Source organism: Conger conger, chromosome 1, assembly GCF_963514075.1.
Source record: "Conger conger chromosome 1, fConCon1.1, whole genome shotgun sequence".
NCBI lineage: Eukaryota > Metazoa > Chordata > Actinopteri > Anguilliformes > Congridae > Conger > Conger conger.
In genome coordinates, this window is record NC_083760.1 from 35,414,771 (window position 1) to 35,434,450 (window position 19,680).

Consider the following 19,680-nt stretch of genomic DNA (forward strand, 5'->3'; position numbering starts at 1 on the left):
GATATCAAGGGTAATCCAAACGAAGTTGTGGTCACAGGTGAAGGGTCAATGACAAGCGGGCAGAACAAACAAAAACAGAATCTAGAGACAGAAGTCGGAGAGACAAAACGAGTCAATATACTGCAGTTCAAAACAAAACAGGAGGATAACGCGGCCTGTAGCGTAGTGGTTAAGCTAAATGACTGGGACATGCAAGGTTGGTGGTTCTAATCCCAGTGCAGTCACAATAAGATCCGCACAGCCGTTGGGCCCTTGAGCAAGGCCCTTAACCCTGTATTGCTCCAGGGGAGGATTGTCTCCTGCTTAGTCTAATCAACTGTACGTCGCTCTGGATAAGAGCATCTGCCAAATGCCAATAATGTAATGTAATGTAATAACGTGAGCGATGGAAGTTGAAAACAAAACCGGTCGTAGCAGGTATCAATCAGAAATAACCGCTCAAGAGAATGGTCAAGACACATAACAATTTTGCAACAAACTTGACAAACAAAGGGGTTTTTATAACACTAGTAAGAAGAGGGAAATGGCAATCAGGTGTGGGGAAACAATCAGGAAGTGAAACACAGGTGAAACAACTGAACTGAACTGACAGACTACGGTGTGCACAGAGGGTAACAAAACACAGAAACCCTAAGCACTTAGACAAAACCTAGACAACAAAAAACAGAACCTGTCAATTGCTGCTGGGGGAATTAGATTCCATTCTAGAGCTCCTAAACTTTTTAATGATCCAAGATATTTTAAATTATTTTAAAAAAGGTTTATTCTTAAACTCACACCAAAGCTTATTCTTAAACTCAAGAATCATATAATTAAGGGAAGTAGGTATTGATGCTCAGATCAAACTTAAATTAGCTAAAATATACTTAATTAAAATAAACTGTGGGTCCCCCTTGAAATTGTAATTTGGGCATACATTCACTTAGGTGATTACTCACTGAGAATGTATGCTTGCTTGCTTTATTTATTTATTTATTTATTTATTTATTTAAGGAGGGTACTTTCCATATGAAGAGATGTTACTAACTTTAAAACATAAGTTGATGAGTAAATAATAGCAGTCAACTCTGGTCTTGAACATTACATCTGCATGTTACCTCTACCATTTCATAGGCATTGGACAGGTCAAAAGCTACTATAGCCAATTAGCTAGCTAGAGCGGTATATGTACATAGTGTTTTGATAAAATATCAGAAATACGATTAAAAACACTAGACCTCATTTATCAATATTTTATAAATATTTTAAATGTATGTGTAAATGTATGTGTCATCAGAAATGAACAAATTCCGCCGGATTTATCAAATGCGTGTCAACACAGTTTTTTTTTTGTATCCAGGTGTGTATTGTAGTGACCCGCTGGTTTCTGGCACAGTTCTGCCACGGCCTTCTGCAGGGTGCCTTGGAAGCGCAATAGGGCGTTTATCACTTCCTCCATGGTCAAGAGGGGCTGAATTTCCTTTCGTGTCGGGTCTCTCTCTCATGGTAGCTCGGATCACAGTGCCCGCATCCTCCACCATATGTAGTGACCCGCTGGTTGAGAGAGAGAGAGAGAGAGAGTGGCCGCTATCACGTGGCCACGTTCGTCCATCTTTAATTCGCCTTTGGGTCGTTCAGTCCCGGCGGTGCCCCGGCCTCTGAAGTTGTCCTTCCTCCCCTAGTTGTCCGTCTGAGGTGATCCTGTCTAGGTTTAGGGAGAGAGACGTTAGTGAGCTTATTGCGGGAATGATCTGCTCACGTGAATCTGGGACTTTGATGGTTCATCCGCGGGGGTTTCCTCTGTGCGCATGGGCTCTCTCGCAGTCCTCTCCAGAATCGCTCCCTGTCTTCCTGGGGTGGATTCGGCTCGTTTGTTGAGTAAACGCGTTCATGTACGCTGGTCTCTCCTCCTCCATCATGAGCCCCGTGCTGTGTTTGTGTTCTCCTTTTGAAGATGCCGCTCTTTTTCCCAAACTCGGTTCAGCTGTGCTTGTTCAATTAAAATGATTATTCACATGCGGAATGCGGCCGCACCCGTCTCGCCCCGGGGTTGCTGGCCTTGGTGCTGATTCTCCTCCCGGTCTCTCTCCAAGGTGCCGTTCTCTTAAATAAGACATAGGAAAATTAAGCTTTCCCAGCTCTTGGCGCCGGCGCAGGGGCCGTTCCACCCCAGTGGTGTACCGATCCCTGGTCAGGCCACCACATTTCCTCCCCCTCAGTTCCAGCCCTCGGTGGGAGCGTTACAATATAGGCCCTCGTTCATCCTAGACAGCGCATCAGCGTTTCCCTGGAGCCTCCCTGCCCTGTGTTCCACCTTAAACTTTGAAGTTCGAGGAACCATCGGGTCACCCTGGCGTTAGTGTCTTTGCACCGATATATCCAGGTCAGGGGGGCATGATCAGTTATTAGGATGAATTCCTGGCCTAGGAGGTAATACTTCAGCTTACCATCCGCCCATCTGATGGCCAGGCACTCCTTCTCCACAGTGCTGTAGTTCTTTTCGTGTTTCAAGAGCGTCCGGCTGATGTACGTTATGGGGTGCTCCGTTGCGTCTTGTATCTGCGACAGGACGGCTCCCAGTCCTGTCTCCGAGGTGTCGGTCTGCAAGACAAATTTCTGGGCAAAGTTAGGGGTGGCTAACACAGGTTCCTGTCTCAGGGCGGCCCTCAGGTCCAGGAAGGCCCGGTCCGCCTCCTCAGACCATTTCACGGTGCGGCCTTGATCTTTTTTGGTCAGTTCGTGTAGTGGGCTGCTCTAGTCGTGAAGTCCGGGATGAATTGCCTATAATATCCTACTAGCCCCAAGAATGTGCGGACTTGGTGGTGGGTCGTTGCCAGTGTGCAATTCCGTCCACCTTCCGGCTCTGGGGTCGGACGCACCCTCGTCCCACAGTGTGGCCTAGGTAATCGGCCTCCTCCAGGCCCAGGCAGCATTTAGCGGGGTTAGCGGTTAGCCCAGCCTCCCGGAGCATCCCCAGCACGGCCTCCAGCCTCCTCAGGTGGCTCTCCCAGTCGGCACTGTGGATTACGATATCATCAAGATAGGCGGCGGCATACTCCCTGTGGGGCCTCAGGATCTTGTCCATCAGGCATTGGAAGGTGGCGGGGGCTCCATGGACTCCAAACGGCAGCACCCAATACTGGAACAGGCCGCTCCCGGACCTGTGCTCCCGGACCATCGGCCAGATACGCGCCATCCGTTGGTCCATGTCGACGACATGCTCCACGAGGGAGCGCTGTCTGGACGGCTGCTGTTCCCAGGCCTCCTTTGCGAGGTCCAGCAGCCCTCGTGGCTGCCTCCCATAGAGTAGCTCAAAGGGGGCGTACCCTGTGGATGCCTGGGGGACCTCACATATGGCAAACATTAAATACGGCAGTAGGTGATCCCAGTCCTTACCGTCGGTGGCTATCATCTTCCTCATCATCGTCTTCAAGGTCTTGTTGAAGCATTCCACCAGCCCGTCTGTCTGGGGGTGGTAGACCGACGTCCTCATCTGTTTAATTTTGAGCAGTCTGCACATCTCCTTCATTACCCCCGACATAAAACAGGACCCCTGGTCAGTCAGCACCTCCTCGGCTATCCCCACCTGGCTAAACAGCAGGAAAAGTTCCGTCGTGACACATTTTCCTGTCGCGGCCCGTAGCGGCACGGCCTCAGGGTATCGGGTGGCGTAGTCTAGGATTATCAAGATGTAGCGGTGGCCCCGGCTAGACTTGGGTAGGGGTCCCACTATGTCCATGGCAATCCTGCAAAATGGCACGTCTATGATGGGGAGGGGTATCAGGGGGTTGCGATATGTTACCTTCGGGCTGTGCAGTTGGCACGTCGCACACTGCCGGCAATAGTCCTCCACGACCCTCTTGACGCCCGGCCAGTAGAAACGGGCTAAAATCCTCTCCTGCGTCTTCTTGCGCCCCAGGTGCGCCCCCAACAGGTGAGTGTGGGGCGAGATACAGGACCTTGGAGGTGTGAGTCTGGGGTATCAGTAGCTGCTCCACTTTCTCATTGCTGATCCTGCAGACACGATACAGGAAGCCATTCTGTACATGGAAATATGGCAAGTCCGGCCTACTCACCCCGTCTTGTGGGACGCCCTCAATATAGGCTGCGGTCTACCAGGCCTGGGCAAGGTTGGGGTCTTGTAGTTCGGCGGCACCGAAATCGGCGGGATGGGGGGTGGCGGCTGGCCTCCCCGGTGTCGGCCTCTCATCCCAGTAGCTCAGGAACAACAGGCAATCTCGCCCCAACAGCACCGCCACCGGCAAGTTTTCAACCACGCCCACCTTCCCCGTGAATTGCCCCCTAGGGGTGGTTATGGTTACCTCGGTGGTGGGCTAGTGTCGCACATCGCCATGAATACAGGTGACTACGATTGTTTTGCTTCGTCTCTTTCCGGCTAGGGCAGGTCTCACCAGTGTAATGGCGCTCCCGGAGTCCAGCAGGGCCTCAGCGTCTTGGCGTCAGATCCTGATGGGTAGTCTTGGGGCGGCCATGCCCTGGTGGGCCCAGCATGTGGTGAGGTAGTGGGAGGGTCTGCCACTCCCTGGAGCGGTGGCCATGGACTCCTCCCTGTCGGGGCAGTCCCGGCTCAGATGGCCCTCCTGGCCGCAGGTGAGGCACCGCCTCATCTCCCTCCTTCGGGCCGCCTCCGTCCGGTCGTCCTCTTTCCACCGGGGTCTGGTCCGAGGCTCAGGTCGGACCGCCGCTGGAGGTCTTCTGGGGCTGTCCGTTCTCGTTTTTCGGATCATCTCCTGTGCCACCTGGTGGTTCTCGAGGAGGTTGACGAGGCCATCAATGGTCCGGGGCCCCTGTTGGACCACGTACTTTTTCATTTCTGGGGCCAGGGCCCGGACACAGTGGTCCAACACCACCCGGTCGAGCAGGGCCATCACCTGGGCCCTCGCCGGGAGGGCGGGGTCATAGGTCCACTGGTGGAACCTCTGTGCCCGGGCTGGCAGGCTGTACCCATACTGGGCGAGTATAGTAGCCTTCAGGGTGGGGTAGTCATGGGCCTCGGCGGGGGGTAGGCCTCGGTAAGCTTTCTGGGCCTCCCTGCTAAGGAATGGTGCCAGGATGGAGCCCCAGGCGTCGTGGAGCCATTTTTCCAGGTGGGCCGTCCGCTCAAAGGTCTCCAGGTACTTTGCTTTAGCAGCACATCCTTTGGAGCTCTGGCGGGTGTCACCGACCCCGTCTTCTGGCACAGTTCGCAGCACATCCTTTGGAGCTCTGGCGGGTGTCACCGACCCCGTCTTCTGGCACAGTTCTGCCACGGCCTTCTGCAGGGCGCCTTGGAAGCGCAATAGGGCGTTTATCACTTCCTCCATGGTCAAGAGGGGCTGAATTTCCTTTCGTGTCGGGTCTCTCTCTCATGGTAGCTCGGATCACAGTGCCCGCATCCTCCACCATATGTAGTGACCCGCTGGTTGAGAGAGAGAGAGAGAGAGAGAGTAAAATTGGTGAAAATAACTTAGTTTTATTTTCCCCACGTGCCTGCAGGGCACTTCAATCGTCCAGCACAGACAAGTGCTTTCTTTTTCGAAAGAAACCCACAAAAGGAAAAACGGAAAAAATATAAGTGGCCAAAAAATTAGGAACTCTGCTATTGGAGACAAACACAAAAAATCCGGCATTCACGTGGCCACGTTCGTTCGTCTTTAATCCGCCTTTGGGTCGTTCAGTCCTGGCGGTGTCCCGGTCTCTGAAGTCGTCCTTCTCGCCTAGTCGTCCATCTGAGGTGATCCCTTCTAGGTTTAGAGAGAGAGACGTTAGTGAGCTTATTGCGGGAATGATCTGCTCACGTGAATCTAGGGCTTTGATGGTTCGTCCGCAGGGGTTTTCCTCCGTGCGCATGGGCTCACAGTCCTCTCCAAAATTGCTCCCTGTCTTCCTGGGGTGGATTCGGCTCGTTTGTTGAGTAAACGCGTTCGTGTACACTGGCTCCGGGTCTCTCCTCCTCCATCATGAGCCCCGTGCTGCGTTTGTGTTCTCCTTTTGAAGACGCCGCTCTCTTTCCCGAACTTGGTTCAGCTGTGCCTGTTCAATTAAAATGGTTATTCACGTGGGGAATGCGGCCACACCCGTCTCACTCCAGGGTTGCTGGCCTTGGGACTGATTCTCCTCCCGGTCTCTCTCCAAGGTGCCGTTCTCTTAAATAAGACATAGGAAAATTAAGCTTCCCCAGCTCTTGGCGCCGGCGCACGGGCCCTTCCACAAAACACATAATTTATTTGGGGGTGGAGGATATGTTGATCCGTGGAGCTAAGACACATGCCCAGGCTCTCGGGCAGTCTATGGCCTCCTTGGTCCAGGCACAGGCCCGATTTGGCTGGCCCAATCTAATCTGGCTGTGCAGGACTGTAATGCAGTCCTTGCGGCTCCAGTGGTCCCAGGGGAGGTCTTTGGGTCCCCATCGGAGGCAGCTTTGGAGCAGTCTCACAGGACCAGGGAGCTGATGTGTTCGGTGCAGCCTATGGCCCGGCTTTCAGGGATGTGTGGCTGGGGCCATGATGGGCCAACATGGAAGTCGGGGGTGACACAGGTCGTAACAGGTATCAATCAGAAAATGCTGGAGTGTATGAGTAAGATACATAACAATCTGGCGCCTAACTAAACAAACAGAGGGGTTTATATAAGACAGATAACAAGAGGGAATGGAAATCAGGTGTGGGAAACAATCAGAAAGTGAAAACGCAGGTGAAACAAAGAACAATGAATGAATGGGGAGACAGACAAACGACGGAAAGCCAAAGGGTAACAATACACGGACGCACTAACTGTCACGTTTCAGGTCTATCTCGCCATGTTTTATGTTGATTTATGTTTATTTATGTTGTCTTAGTCACGTAGTGTCTTATCATGTATTATGTTGTCTAGGTTCGTCATGTTGTTTAGTTATGTTTCGTTACGATTTATTTTCTTGTCATGTTTAGTTATGTCTCGTTACGATTTATTTTCTTGTCATGTCTAGTTATGTTTTCGTACGATTATATTCCTGGTTATGTTTAGTGGTTATCGTCTTAGTTTCGCGTTGTGTCATGTTTTGATTTATGTTTATTGTTACGTTAACTGGTCACGGTTTATGCATACACTTTTACATGTTTTTCCGCAAACCTTGCGTTCCGCCTTTTCTCTCTCTCCTTCTGTCATTCACTTCCTAATTGTTCCTATTTGTCTATTTACTAAAACTACTAACGCTAGATCAGGATTGGGTAGAGACTAACAAACTAATCATGTGTTCATGTTACCTTACGTTTCTCGTGCATGTCATTTACTAATTTACTAATGCTAGGGCAGGATAGGTTTATTACTAACGATTACTAATCTCCTTGTTAAACTTGTCATCCATCGCACCTGTTTTCCATTTCCTTGCTACTCTCTAACTAATTGTCTACACCTGTCTACACCTGCATTAATAGCCCAGTCGCGCAACTGTTCACTGCGAAATTGTCTGCCTCTGTTTACCACGCAACTCTTGAGCATTATTTACTGTTTGATTACACGTTACGATCCACGCCTGTTTACCGACCATTGATTATTGATTTCTGTTTTGTGACCATTGTTTGTTTTTTGACTTCGTCCTTGCCTACCGTTTTTGTACTTTTGCTTCGCTGATTGTTTCATGGTTTCCCTGCACGTCTACCGACTACGAGTTTGCCTCTTCCCTCGGCACCGTGCTTTTTGTTTGTTTACTTTTTGTTTGGCTGGATCTACGTGTATGGACTTTGCTTGTGTTGACTACTCTCCTGGGATTCGTCCCGAATAAAGCCCTGAGGGGTCTTTATATTACTATTGTTTCTGAGTCGTGCATTTTGGGTCCAACCCCCACGCACCCGTCTCAGAACAATTTCGCCACAATGGACCCTGCTGACTCTACTGCCATGTTCCACGCCCTCCAGGAACAAGGAGCCATCGTCCAGCAGCATTCACAAGGAATCTCCGAGCTTCACCTGGAGATTCGTGAACTGTGTGCGGAGATGAAGAAGCTCGCTGTCGCGGTCCTGCTACAACCACGGGAGGAGCCTACCCACCCACCCACATCCCCAGCGTTCAACCCCATGCAAACCTGGCAATTCCGGGAGCCCCAACAACCCCCCCCCTGGAGAGGTTCGGTGGAGAACCTGAGAGGTGCAAGGCTTTCCTACTCCAATGTGACTTCGTATTCAGGCAACAGCCCCAGACCTACAACAGCGACGACCGTCGGATAGGCTATGTGATGGGACTGCTGAAGGGGAAGGCATTGGACTGGGCTACTGCAGTGTGGACCGGGGGTTCATCTCCTCCTCGTTACCCGGCCTTCGTCGAGGAGATTCGGAAGGTTTTCCAACACGCATCCAGCGACCAGGAGCCATCCCAGAGACTGATTGCTCTGCGCCAGGGACGGAAGACCGCGGCAGACCACTCCATCGACTTCCGCACCCTCGCGGCTGCCACTAGTTGGAACGATGCGGCGTTGGCGAATCTCTTCCTGGCCAGCCTGAGTGAGACGCTCCAGGACGAGTTGGCGCGACTGGACCCCATCACCCAGCTCGACCAACTCGTGCGCACCACGATCCGCCTGGACAACCGTGCCAGACTACGCCGGTCGGAGAGACCGATCCTTCCCGGCAACCCGTACCCCAGGCAGGGGCCAAATCCTCGACATGAGGAGCAGCAGTTGGAGGGACCCGAACCCATGGACCTGTCCCGGGCCAGTACCAAGATCTCTACCGAGGAACGAGCACGCCGCAGAACCACCGGCTCGTGCTTCTACTGTGGGAGGCCGGGTCACACCCAGGCTCGGTGCTCCTTCAGGACCAGGCGACCAGTAGAGGTGAGAGCAGTCGACAGGCATGAGGGTTCTGACAGAGACAACCATCGTCCCACGCTCACAACCCTGCTGATTCTTCCCGACGGAACTACCCGGGTTAACGCATTGGTGGATTCTGGAGCGGACGCCAACCTCATCGACGAAGTTCTGGTGTCTGAACTGAACATTCCCACCCTCCCTCTACCCCACCCTGAGAATGCGCGGTCGCTGGATGGAAGGACGTTCTGCCGCATGACGCACATCACTATTCCCGTACAACTGATCATTTCTGGGAACCATCGGGAGATGATCCAGTTCCGCGTCATCTAACCAAGTGCAAGCATGGGATCCTAAGTGCCATCTGTCCTGCTTGCGTTCCGCCCCACCACCAGCAGAGGGAGTGCCAGCTCTACCACAGACTCCCAAACCCTCCCTGGAGAGGGTCCCCTCTCCTTACCATGACCTGGGCACAGTGTTCTCCAAGACACAAGCTCAGTCTTTGCCGCCTCATCGGCCCTACGACTGCGCCATCGAGCTCCTTCCCGGTTCGTCACTCCCCTCTAGTCGCCTATACAACGTCTCCAGACCAGAAAGGGAGGCTATGGAGAAATACATCCGTGACTGCCTGGCTAACGGACTAATTCGCCCATCTTCCTCTCCCGTCGGTGCGGGATTCTTCTTCGTTCAGAAGAAAGATGGCTCCCTACGCCCGTGCATCGACTACAGGGAGTTGAACAACATCACGGTGAGGAACAAGTATCCTCTACCCCTGATGGACTCCGCATTCCACCCACTTCACGAGGCCACCATCTTCACCAAGTTGGATCTCCGCAACGCTTACCACCTGGTCCGTATCCGTGAGGGTGATGAATGGAAGACCGCCTTCAACACCTCTCTCTGATACTTTGAATACCTGGTCATGCCATTCGGCCTCACCAACGCTCCTGCTGTCTTCCAGGCCCTGGTTAATGACGTTCTTCGGGACTTGTTGGGCCGCCATGTGTTCGTCTACCTGGATGACATCTTAATTTACTCTAATAATGCCAAGGATCATGAGAACCACGTCAGGCAAGTGCTACAGAGACTTCTAGAGAACAGATTGTTCATCAAGGCGGAGAAGTGCGTCTTCCACTCTGACACAGTTGAGTTCCTTGGATTCATCCTTGAGAGGGGACGGATCAGGGCGGATCCCAAGAAGATTCTGGCGGTCACCGACTGGCCCACACCCACCTCACGTAAGCAACTCCAGCGCTTCTTGGGATTCGCCAACTTCTACCGAAGGTTCATCCGATCCTATAGCCAAGTGGTCGCCCCTCTAACCAAGCTCACGTCCCCTGCGGTGCCATTCCGGTGGAGCCCCGAAGCTGAGACGGCCTTCACCAAGGTCAAGAGACTGTTCTCTTCCGCTCCCATCCTGGTTCACCCCGGCCCCACCCGCCAGTTTGTGGTTGAGACGGATGCTTCCAACTCGGGGGTGGGAGCTGTGCTCTCTCAGGTGGCGGCCGCGGACAACCTGGCATACCTCCAGACAGCCAAGAGGCTGAACTCCCGACAGGCCAGATGGGCACTGTTCTTCGGGAGGTTCAACTTCTCACTCACCTACCGCCCGGGTTCTAAGAACGTTAAGCCTGATGCCCTTTCTCGCCAATTTAACACCTGAGGTTCCTGAGAACATCCTTCCGGCCTCCTGCACCGTGGGGTCCGTCACCTGGAAGATCGAGTCGGTGATCCAGAGGGCTCTACGGGAGGAACCCGATCCTAGGCCCAACCCCGGTTTACGCCTATACGTTCCCGCAGCCGCTCGGACACAGGTGCTGCAATGGGCCCATTCATCCCTCCTTTCCTGCCACCCTGGCTTTACCCGCACCTTGGCGGTGCTGAAGAGGAGATTCTGGTGGAGTTCCATGATCCCCGACACCAGACGCTTCATCAAGGCATGTACCACCTGTGCCAGAAGTAAGGCCTCCCACCAAGCCCCGGCTGGTCTACTCCAACCTCTGCCTGTGCCCAGCCGACCCTGGAGCCACATCGGCGTGGACTTCATTACCAGACTTCCCCCTTCCGAAGGTAACACCACCATCCTCACTGTGGTGGACCGATTCAGTAAGGCGGCCCACTTCATCCCCCTGCCAGGGTTACCCACTGCCCAAGAGACTGCAGAGGTACTTATCAAGGAAGTGTTCCCCATCCATGGAATCCCCTCAGACATTGTATCCGACCGGGGCCCACAATTCATTTCTCAAGTGTGGAAAGCTTTCTGCCTGGCCCTCGGTGCCACAGCCAGCCTCTCATCCGGCTACCACCCTCAATCCAATGGGCAGACCGAGAGGGCCAACCAGGATTTGGGAGCTGCGCTACGTTGTGTCTCTGCCCAGAATCCGGCCTCATGGAGCAAGATGCTCACCTGGGTTGAGTATGCGCACAACACCCTTCCATGCGCCGCCACCGGAAAGTCTCCGTTCGAGATCTCTCTAGGCTACCAACCTCCGTTGTTTCCCGACCAAGAAGCTGAGATCGCTGTTCCCTCCCTCGCCACCCACATGAAACGATGTCCCAAGATTTGGAGGGACGCCAAGGCCGCGCTCTTACGCACGGCAGATCGTAATCGGCGTTTTGCTGATCGCCACCGCACTCCAGCTCCGGCCTACAAACCAGGTGACTCCGTCTGGCTGTCCACTAAGGACATTCCCCTCCAAGCCACTTCCCACAAATTGCAACCCCGCTTTATTGGTCCCTTTAAGATCCACAGAATCATCAACCCTTCCTCTGTTAAACTGTCACTCCCTGCTTCCCTTAAGATTCACCCCACATTCCATGTCTCCTGTATTAAGCCTGTATCCTCTCACCCCATATGTCCCCCGGATCCCCCACCACCTCCCCCCCGCATTATTGACAACCACCCTGCTTTTACTGTTAACAAACTCTTGAACATTCGTAAGAGGGGCCGTGGGGTTCAATACTTGGTTGACTGGGAGGGCTATGGCCCTGAGGAGCGTTCCTGGGTCGCTCCCAGTCTCATTCTGGACAAATCGCTCATCAGAGACTTCCATCGTGACCACCCTGATAAATTCCAAGGACCGCCAGGAGTCGGTCGTTAAGGGGGGGGTCCTGTCACGTTTCAGGTCTGTCTCGCCATGTTTTATGTTGATTTATGTTTATTTATGTTGTCTTAGTCACGTAGTGTCTTATCATGTATTATGTTGTTTAGGCTCGTCATGTTGTTTAGTTATGTTTCGTTACGATTTATTTTCTTGTCATGTTTAGTTATGTCTCGTTACAATTTATTTTCTTGTCATGTCTAGTTATGTTTTCGTACGATTATATTCCTGGTTATGTTTAGTGGTTATCGTCTTAGTTTCACGTTGTGTCATGTTTTGATTTATGTTTATTGTTACGTTAACTGGTCACGGTTTATGCATACACTTTTACATGTTTTTCCGCAAACCTTGCGTTCCGCCTTTTCTCTCTCTCTCCTTCTGTCATTCACTTCCTAATTGTTCCTATTTGTCTATTTACTAAAACTACTAACGCTAGATCAGGATTGGGTAGAGACTAACAAACTAATCATGTGTTCATGTTACCTTACGTTTCTCGTGCATGTCATTTACTAATTTACTAATGCTAGGGCAGGATAGGTTTATTACTAACGATTACTAATCTCCTTGTTAAACTTGTCATCCATCGCACCTGTTTTCCATTTCCTTGCTACTCTCTAACTAATTGTCTACACCTGTCTACACCTGCATTTATAGCCCAGTCGCGCAACTGTTCACTGCGAAATTGTCTGCCTCTGTTTACCACGCAACTCTTGAGCATTATTTACTGTTTGATTACACGTTACGATCCACGCCTGTTTACCGACCATTGATTATTGATTTCTGTTTGGTGACCATCGTTTGTTTTTTGACTTCGTCCTTGCCTACCGTTTTTGTACTTTTGCTTCGCTGATTGTTTCATGGTTTCGACTCCCGCTTCGTCCATGACTACGCCTCTGCCTGCCGTCCGTCTGTTCATCTGCCCCGCTGACAGCTCTCCTGCTACCGGACCTCCCTGCACGTCTACCGACTACGAGTTTGCCTCTTCCCTCGGCACCGTGCTTTTTGTTTGTTTACTTTTTGTTTGGCTGGATCTACGTGTATGGACTTTGCTTGTGTTGACTACTCTCCTGGGATTCGTCCCGAATAAAGCCCTGAGGGGTCTTTATATTACTATTGTTTCTGAGTCGTGCATTTTGGGTCCAACCCCCACGCACCCGTCTCACTAACAACATAGACAAAACCCAGACAATGAAAAACACAGAACCTGACACATTGCCCTCCACTGACTGCCTATTGCAGCTTGCTTCCACTTCAAGGCACTAGTGTTAGCATTCCAGCTGGTAAGGGGACTGCCCCAATCTACATGCAAACGTTAATTGCTCCCTACACTCCAGCAAGACCACTCCGATCTGCCAGCTCTGGTCATTACGAGCACCAGGTGGTCGAGCTGAATGTTCATGCCTGTTTTCTGTTGTGGTTCCTCAGTAGTGGAATGACCTACTTGTCAGGACAGCAGAATCCCTCCCATGCAAACTAAAAAAAAAACCTTTTCAGACTATACCTTAGTCCTCCTGATTTACCCTCCCCCCTTCCAAAATCCCTCTTGTACACCCAATATTATTGAAAAATCAGTCCTCCCTCCTGATTTAACACCCCCCCCTCCCTTCTGATATTCTTCTTGTGCTCCTTATATTTAAAAAATTCAATAAAAATTGCACTTACGATGACTATTGCTTTTTGGTTAGATCAACTGTTTACGCATGTTTTGCTATTTATGGATGAGAGGGTTTTTTTCAATAAACTTTTCACATTTTTCCCTTTTTTGGTAGCCAATTATACCCTATCTAATCCAATTAGTAATAGCTGGGGATACACTGCCGTAGCCCTTCATTTTAATCACTAAGCAGTGTTGGAGACTTCCCCTGATTTTCCTTAAGTATCAATACAATGATTAATTCACAATACTCAGTATCATCAGATATAGCCATCTCTCTCCAATTAAGCAGTTTAGTAGCATGTGCCTTATGTATTTATTTTTATTTTCATTACAAAATTGTACACATTTTGTTAACATTTGCTGACAATGACTATGAGTTCTTTCTCTGCACTTATACTCAGAGCGCACTCTTATTGCTGATCATTCTGAAAGCGAATGTGGTAGATAATATAGTGGTGTATCTTTTTTGCTAAGTGTAGGCTAGGCTACTTATTGATTAAAACACAGTGAAAGCTTCTGTAACTTTGTTTCAGTAATATTTTTAGTAATTCTGACTCTTTACCTTTCAGAAAAGACCAGGATTATGCCTGTAGTCAAAAGGGTTCAAGAATAGTAACCATTTTATTTTTAAGCTTGTTCCAAGAAAGGGGGTGATACTTAAGGGGTTAAACTAATCATTGAACTAATCACTGACTTTCATTCATTTCTCTTGAAAACAAAAGTGTGCGAACGATAGAACTAATGAATTGTCAAGTAACACACAGCTTCTTCATATTAAATCATGAATTCAATTTATCAATTTATTCAATAAACATACAGTTTTAATCATTAAGTAGTCTATCCTACACTTGTCAAATAAGATACACCACTCTATTATCAACCGCATTCGTTTTCAGAATGACCAGCAATAAGAAAACCTGCCCTTCAACATGTTTTACAATCATTGCAGATCTTTTCCACTTGATTTTTTTCATGCCCTGGAAATCGGTTCACGTATACCGAATCCTGGATAAGCGCCACCCCACGATTACATTTTGAAATTGCAAGGAGAAATATAATAGATATAAAATGGATGTATTTAAACATAATCCGTGCGTGGCCACGGAGGTTAGTGTTAGGGTTAAGAGCTAACATTAATATTGATTGATCATAGAGACACAAAAACGTTTTGTTCGCACACATTCGAGTGCCTTTTGGTTGGGGAATTAGAACGTACTGTTCAACCGCTAGGGGCGGGTCTTCAGATTTCGGAACACAGAGGCCGATTTCAGTGGTCAGAACATTCGGTCACCGGTCGTCGAATTAGTGTGAGACTAGGCTGTTTTCAGTGCAGGAGAAATAAGTCTACATGTCAAATATTTATAAAATGTGCACATTTTTGTAATGCAAAAAATAATAATAATAATAATGCATGAGGCACATGTTACTAAACTGCCTACTTGTGGAGAGCTGGCTATATCTGATGGTACTAAGTGAATTAGTGAATTTAGTGAATTAATCGTCGTAAGGAAAACTGCTTAGTGTTACACGATGTGAAGAAGCCGCCGGTTAATTCCCGATTGATTAGTCCGACCGTCGGCACGCTTTTTAATAAATGAAGATGAAAGAAAACAGGTTGAGATCCATTTTTAGTTTAAATGAAATTGTTGTTCCCACCTATTTTCAGCTCACGAAACGCCACTGTTCTCCATACAGAGATTATAGCTATTGCTAGTTTACAATTCCCCTACCAAGCTTTTTTATGGAACATGAAGTGAAGAGGTACAAGAATAATGCACACGTGTTAAACCGAGAAATACATAAATGTTAAAACCGACACATATTCCAAAATGTTAGGATACATACAAACTATAAATGTATTCAATACATGTTAGGTGCATCGCCTACACATATGACATTAAATAAATTAAATAAAAATAAATTGTTCAGGGTTCATGTTCTTTTGACAGTGTAGTTTCGAAGACAGTGTCTGTGTAAACATATATAGGCCTAACATGGAATGGTGTGGAACTGCATCTATCCAAGGTTGCGCTTGACATTTGGTGCCTGAGGAGTTTTTCAGCACTGCGTTTTCAGGGTTCTTTAGCAACTTGAGTCAGAAGCAGCCTGTAGGGACGTCTGTCAGCATCATGAACAGCCACAGAAGAGTTGTCCGCAGAGGACTGTGGGCTATTTAAAACATTTAGGTTACAGTCATAAGGCGAATCCCATTAGCAATCCACTCTTACTCGGTTTGAATAACGTGGTTGCGTTACCAAAGGTGTACAATTGTACCCACCCATCCCACATAAAGAAACTAAGCCAAGTAAAATATGGATTTTAATAACTAACGAGCAACAAGAGTGGTTGCTTGTGAGGCTTGCCCACTGCCTACTTATCGGAAAAATAGACGTTGTGACAATCTAATGAAAAGCGATATATCTTGAACGCTATAATTTGTGACGCTTTATGTTCTCTCCGTTTATTGGGGACACACTGCAGCTAATGTGACCCGGTTTTCAGGTGTAGTGAGTAACTGAAAAAGAAGGGGGCACTCGCGTACACTTAAAAATTGGTCATTTGTGCGGTTGAAACTCCAGCAGCCGACGACTGAGCGGCTCAGAAGACGAAGAGGCACACGGTATTACAAGGATTCAGGTATGTCCAAATTCTTAGTCTTCTTAGAATCTAGTATATGTGTCGTTTCTATTGTTGTCATTGTTTTTCCATAGGCTATATTGGCGACAGGTTCCTTAAATTGAGAATCAGGAGGTGGAATAGTTATTATATGTTATTCGTTAACGCTATCAATTTGCCTCAATCGGTCCAATTTGTGTATAAAGGAGACTGTTCAATTCGCGGGAAATTTACACTATTTTATTTTATTTTACTACTGCGTACAGTCTGAGAAGTAAAGGTACGAAAAGTGCCTAGACATCCTCGTCGCTGGGGCGGTACCCTATAGCTAGGTGCACAAGATTGTACCCCTAGCCAGCAATATAGGCTATAATTAACTTGTACCTTTTTTATTGAAAAAAGTATGCTACTCATCTGTACCCAAAGAAAACATTACTGTTGCCTACTTTGGGGAAATTAGATCCTTAAAGAACAGAAATCTACCTCCACTGTCACTTTATTTTTGAGAGTGCAGTTTTTTCTTGCAAGTTGATTTTAAGTTTTTAACAGCCATTGATTTTTATGTTTGTCACAGAATACACCTCAGATGTAAATGGCCCAACATTTTTTTGCTAATCTTTCACTACATTGCAGTACGTTTTCCGCGATATTTTATGAATGGGTGGCTAGCAAATTAGGGGTTCGCAGTTAAACCCTTACAAAAAAATTAAACTTTGTGGGAAATGCTTACTACTCTCAATAAATGAACGAATAAATAAATTAATAAATCTGAGCAACGGCGGTATTCCCTTCGGACATAAAAGCTTCTCTCTGCCTTCAAACGAGGGCCTGCCTAAAACGAAGCAGTTTTGGAGCGCTGTCCAGCGTTCTGAATTTAGGTCGGCTGGAATTTATTAGCAAAATAGCAAAAATAATGTTGTTTTCTTGTTTTAGCTCATATAGTATCACATATACATATAGTATCAAAAGATTGGTATCAATATCTATCTACCTGCAACAGTCAGTCGACATTTACAATGAGGAAAGACAGGTACATTTGTCCGAGGTCAGGGTTATTCATTCATGAAGGATACAGTAATTTGTAAGGAGGGGTCCGTTGTGACGCATGTTGTCTTTTACCCAAGAGACTGCTTTGATAACAATAACAATATTTTTAACTGAGTATCTTCAAACTTTCTACCAACTAGTCAATTGATGATGTTTATAAAACTCGATCGGACAAGTGAAAGTTACAGTTTGGCTTTTTTTAAAAAAACGCTTTCCTTGTAAGAATGACCGCTTTCTGGGTCGTTTGTTACAATTGGTGAGGTCATAAATATAAAAGTTTAGGAAACAAATTAATAGCCTACATTTCAAACTGAATTGTATGTATTCAGGTTCCCGTTTCCTCATTATATTGGTAAATATTGGGTTAATACGAAATCCAACCGGTTGTTTTTATTCCATTTACTTTAGTTCAGTTCAAGGAAGCACCTCAGCTTGTCATCCAGTCCAGCTGGATCCCATGTCGTCTCACCTGCGCATCTCCGTCAGCTCTGAGTAAATTAAGACAAATAGGAAATGCTGCAACCCAATGTGCTTTTTCTAACTGGTAATGCACTACCAATATAATTTTAGTTTGTTTGTGTTTTTAGTTGATTACACCTGTATGTCAAGGAAATATAACACGTGTAACACCGTACCCACTGATTTGTAACAATCTACCCGGCCTCATGAGCCATGATTTGCAACGTCATGCTAGCTTGACACAGCAACTTTCCCAGTCAATTATAATATCTACTGATAGCCGACATATTGTGGTTTAAAATTATTTCGGCGATGCTACGATTTGTTCGTTTCATGGGAATTATAAAACAACTAAAAATGGAGGGGGGAGGGTATTTATATTTCTTGTTATAAATTACCCAAGCCACATGAATACAGTAACTGCCTGTGCTAAATGAGCATAAGGCTACTAATCCCATAAATACGAGATCTATAAACACAAAAAATAGGCTACACAAATTAAAGCAAGTGGCTTCTTCCGTTCAAACACGTTATGTTATGTTGCTATAAGTTGACGGTGTAGCCGTTTAGAATAACACCATGAACTATTTCTGCGAAAATATTTTTTCTAATGTAACATATTTGTGCATTGTCTTTACATTTCTTTCCAGATATTTTCTCAAAGTGGATCGATTTAGGGAAAGAGCCATGCAAATGATGGTTCCTGCTTCAAACCCGGATTTATGGAAAAACAACCAAATTCCCAAGTCAGGTGCCGAGCGGATACGACCCCATTGCTGAAACCAAAGCAATATCGTGGGATATGGAACGTTTCCAAATGAATTTTGTTCGTGTTTTATTCTTTCCAGTGATACTATTTAACAAATTTTGCCTCTTGGAAAAACTGTATGAGAGGTCAGTGGTGCCTCAAGCGGCGTCTCGCGCCGTGGCTAGAATGGACGGGGACATTATCATAGGAGCACTTTTCTCTGTTCACCACCAGCCTTCCGCTGAGAAAGTGGCCGAGCGAAAATGCGGAGAGGTCAGGGAACAGTACGGAATTCAGAGGGTGGAGGCGATGTTCCACGCGCTGGACCTGATCAATTCAGACCCTGAACTCTTACCAAACATCACATTGGGTTGCGAAATCCGGGACTCTTGCTGGCACTCTTCAGTCGCTTTGGAGCAAAGCATCGAGTTCATAAGGGACTCTCTCATATCCATTAGGGACGACAGGGACGGATCTAAGTGGTGCATCGACGGGCCGCCTTCGAATCAACCTCCTGCAACGAAGAAACCAATCGCCGGCGTTATTGGACCAGGTTCGAGTTCGGTGGCGATACAAGTTCAAAACCTACTACAACTCTTCAATATACCCCAGATTGCTTACTCTGCCACCAGTATTGACTTGAGTGACAAAACGCTCTTCAAATACTTCCTGAGAGTCGTGCCCTCTGACACGCTTCAAGCCAGGGCCCTTTTGGATATAGTCAAACGCTACAACTGGACGTACGTGTCTGCTGTGCACACAGAGGGTAAGTCGTGGAACAACGCTATACAATTAGATTGTCCATTTCATTCGTTTGACACTGGTGCTGTACACATACATCAGTAGCTTCCTTTCATGCACTTACAGTGGGCTCCATAATTATTGGCACCCTTGATAAATATGCACAAATAGTACTATAAATGAATGAAAAAACAATACAATTATTAGCATATGCTTTATTTTCTAACATTTTTTATTTTGTGGTACTTTGTTGAATTCATTGTGCCATTGATCTTAAATAGACCCGCTGAACCACTGGCAGCAAAACATCTCCAAAACATCAATGACCCACTTCCATATTTGACAGTAGGTATGAGGTACTTCATGATGTATGCATTCCTCTTTTGTCTCTAAACATGTTGATGGTGTGTATGCCCAAAATGTTCAGTCAAAATTCAAATGATGTTTGGCAAACTCCAGATATTTGGTTTTGTTTATTGCGCTCAGTAAGCGCTTTCTTCATCCCACCCATCCAAAGAGTTTGTTGGTATGTAGGTAAATGGTAAATGGT

General features: G+C 47.6%; 1 protein-coding gene across 1 annotated transcript in view; it reads left to right on the plus strand.

Annotated features, from left to right (window-relative positions):
- The first annotated feature begins 18,458 nt into the window (after positions 1-18,458).
- The window catches only part of LOC133124170 (metabotropic glutamate receptor 1-like), a 66,667-nt gene continuing 65,445 nt past the window's right edge, over positions 18,459-19,680 (plus strand). Inside the window, exon 1 of the mRNA XM_061235164.1 lies at positions 18,459-19,155. Coding sequence (XP_061091148.1) covers positions 18,459-19,155 — 697 coding nt within the window. The remainder of the gene's footprint in view (positions 19,156-19,680) is intronic.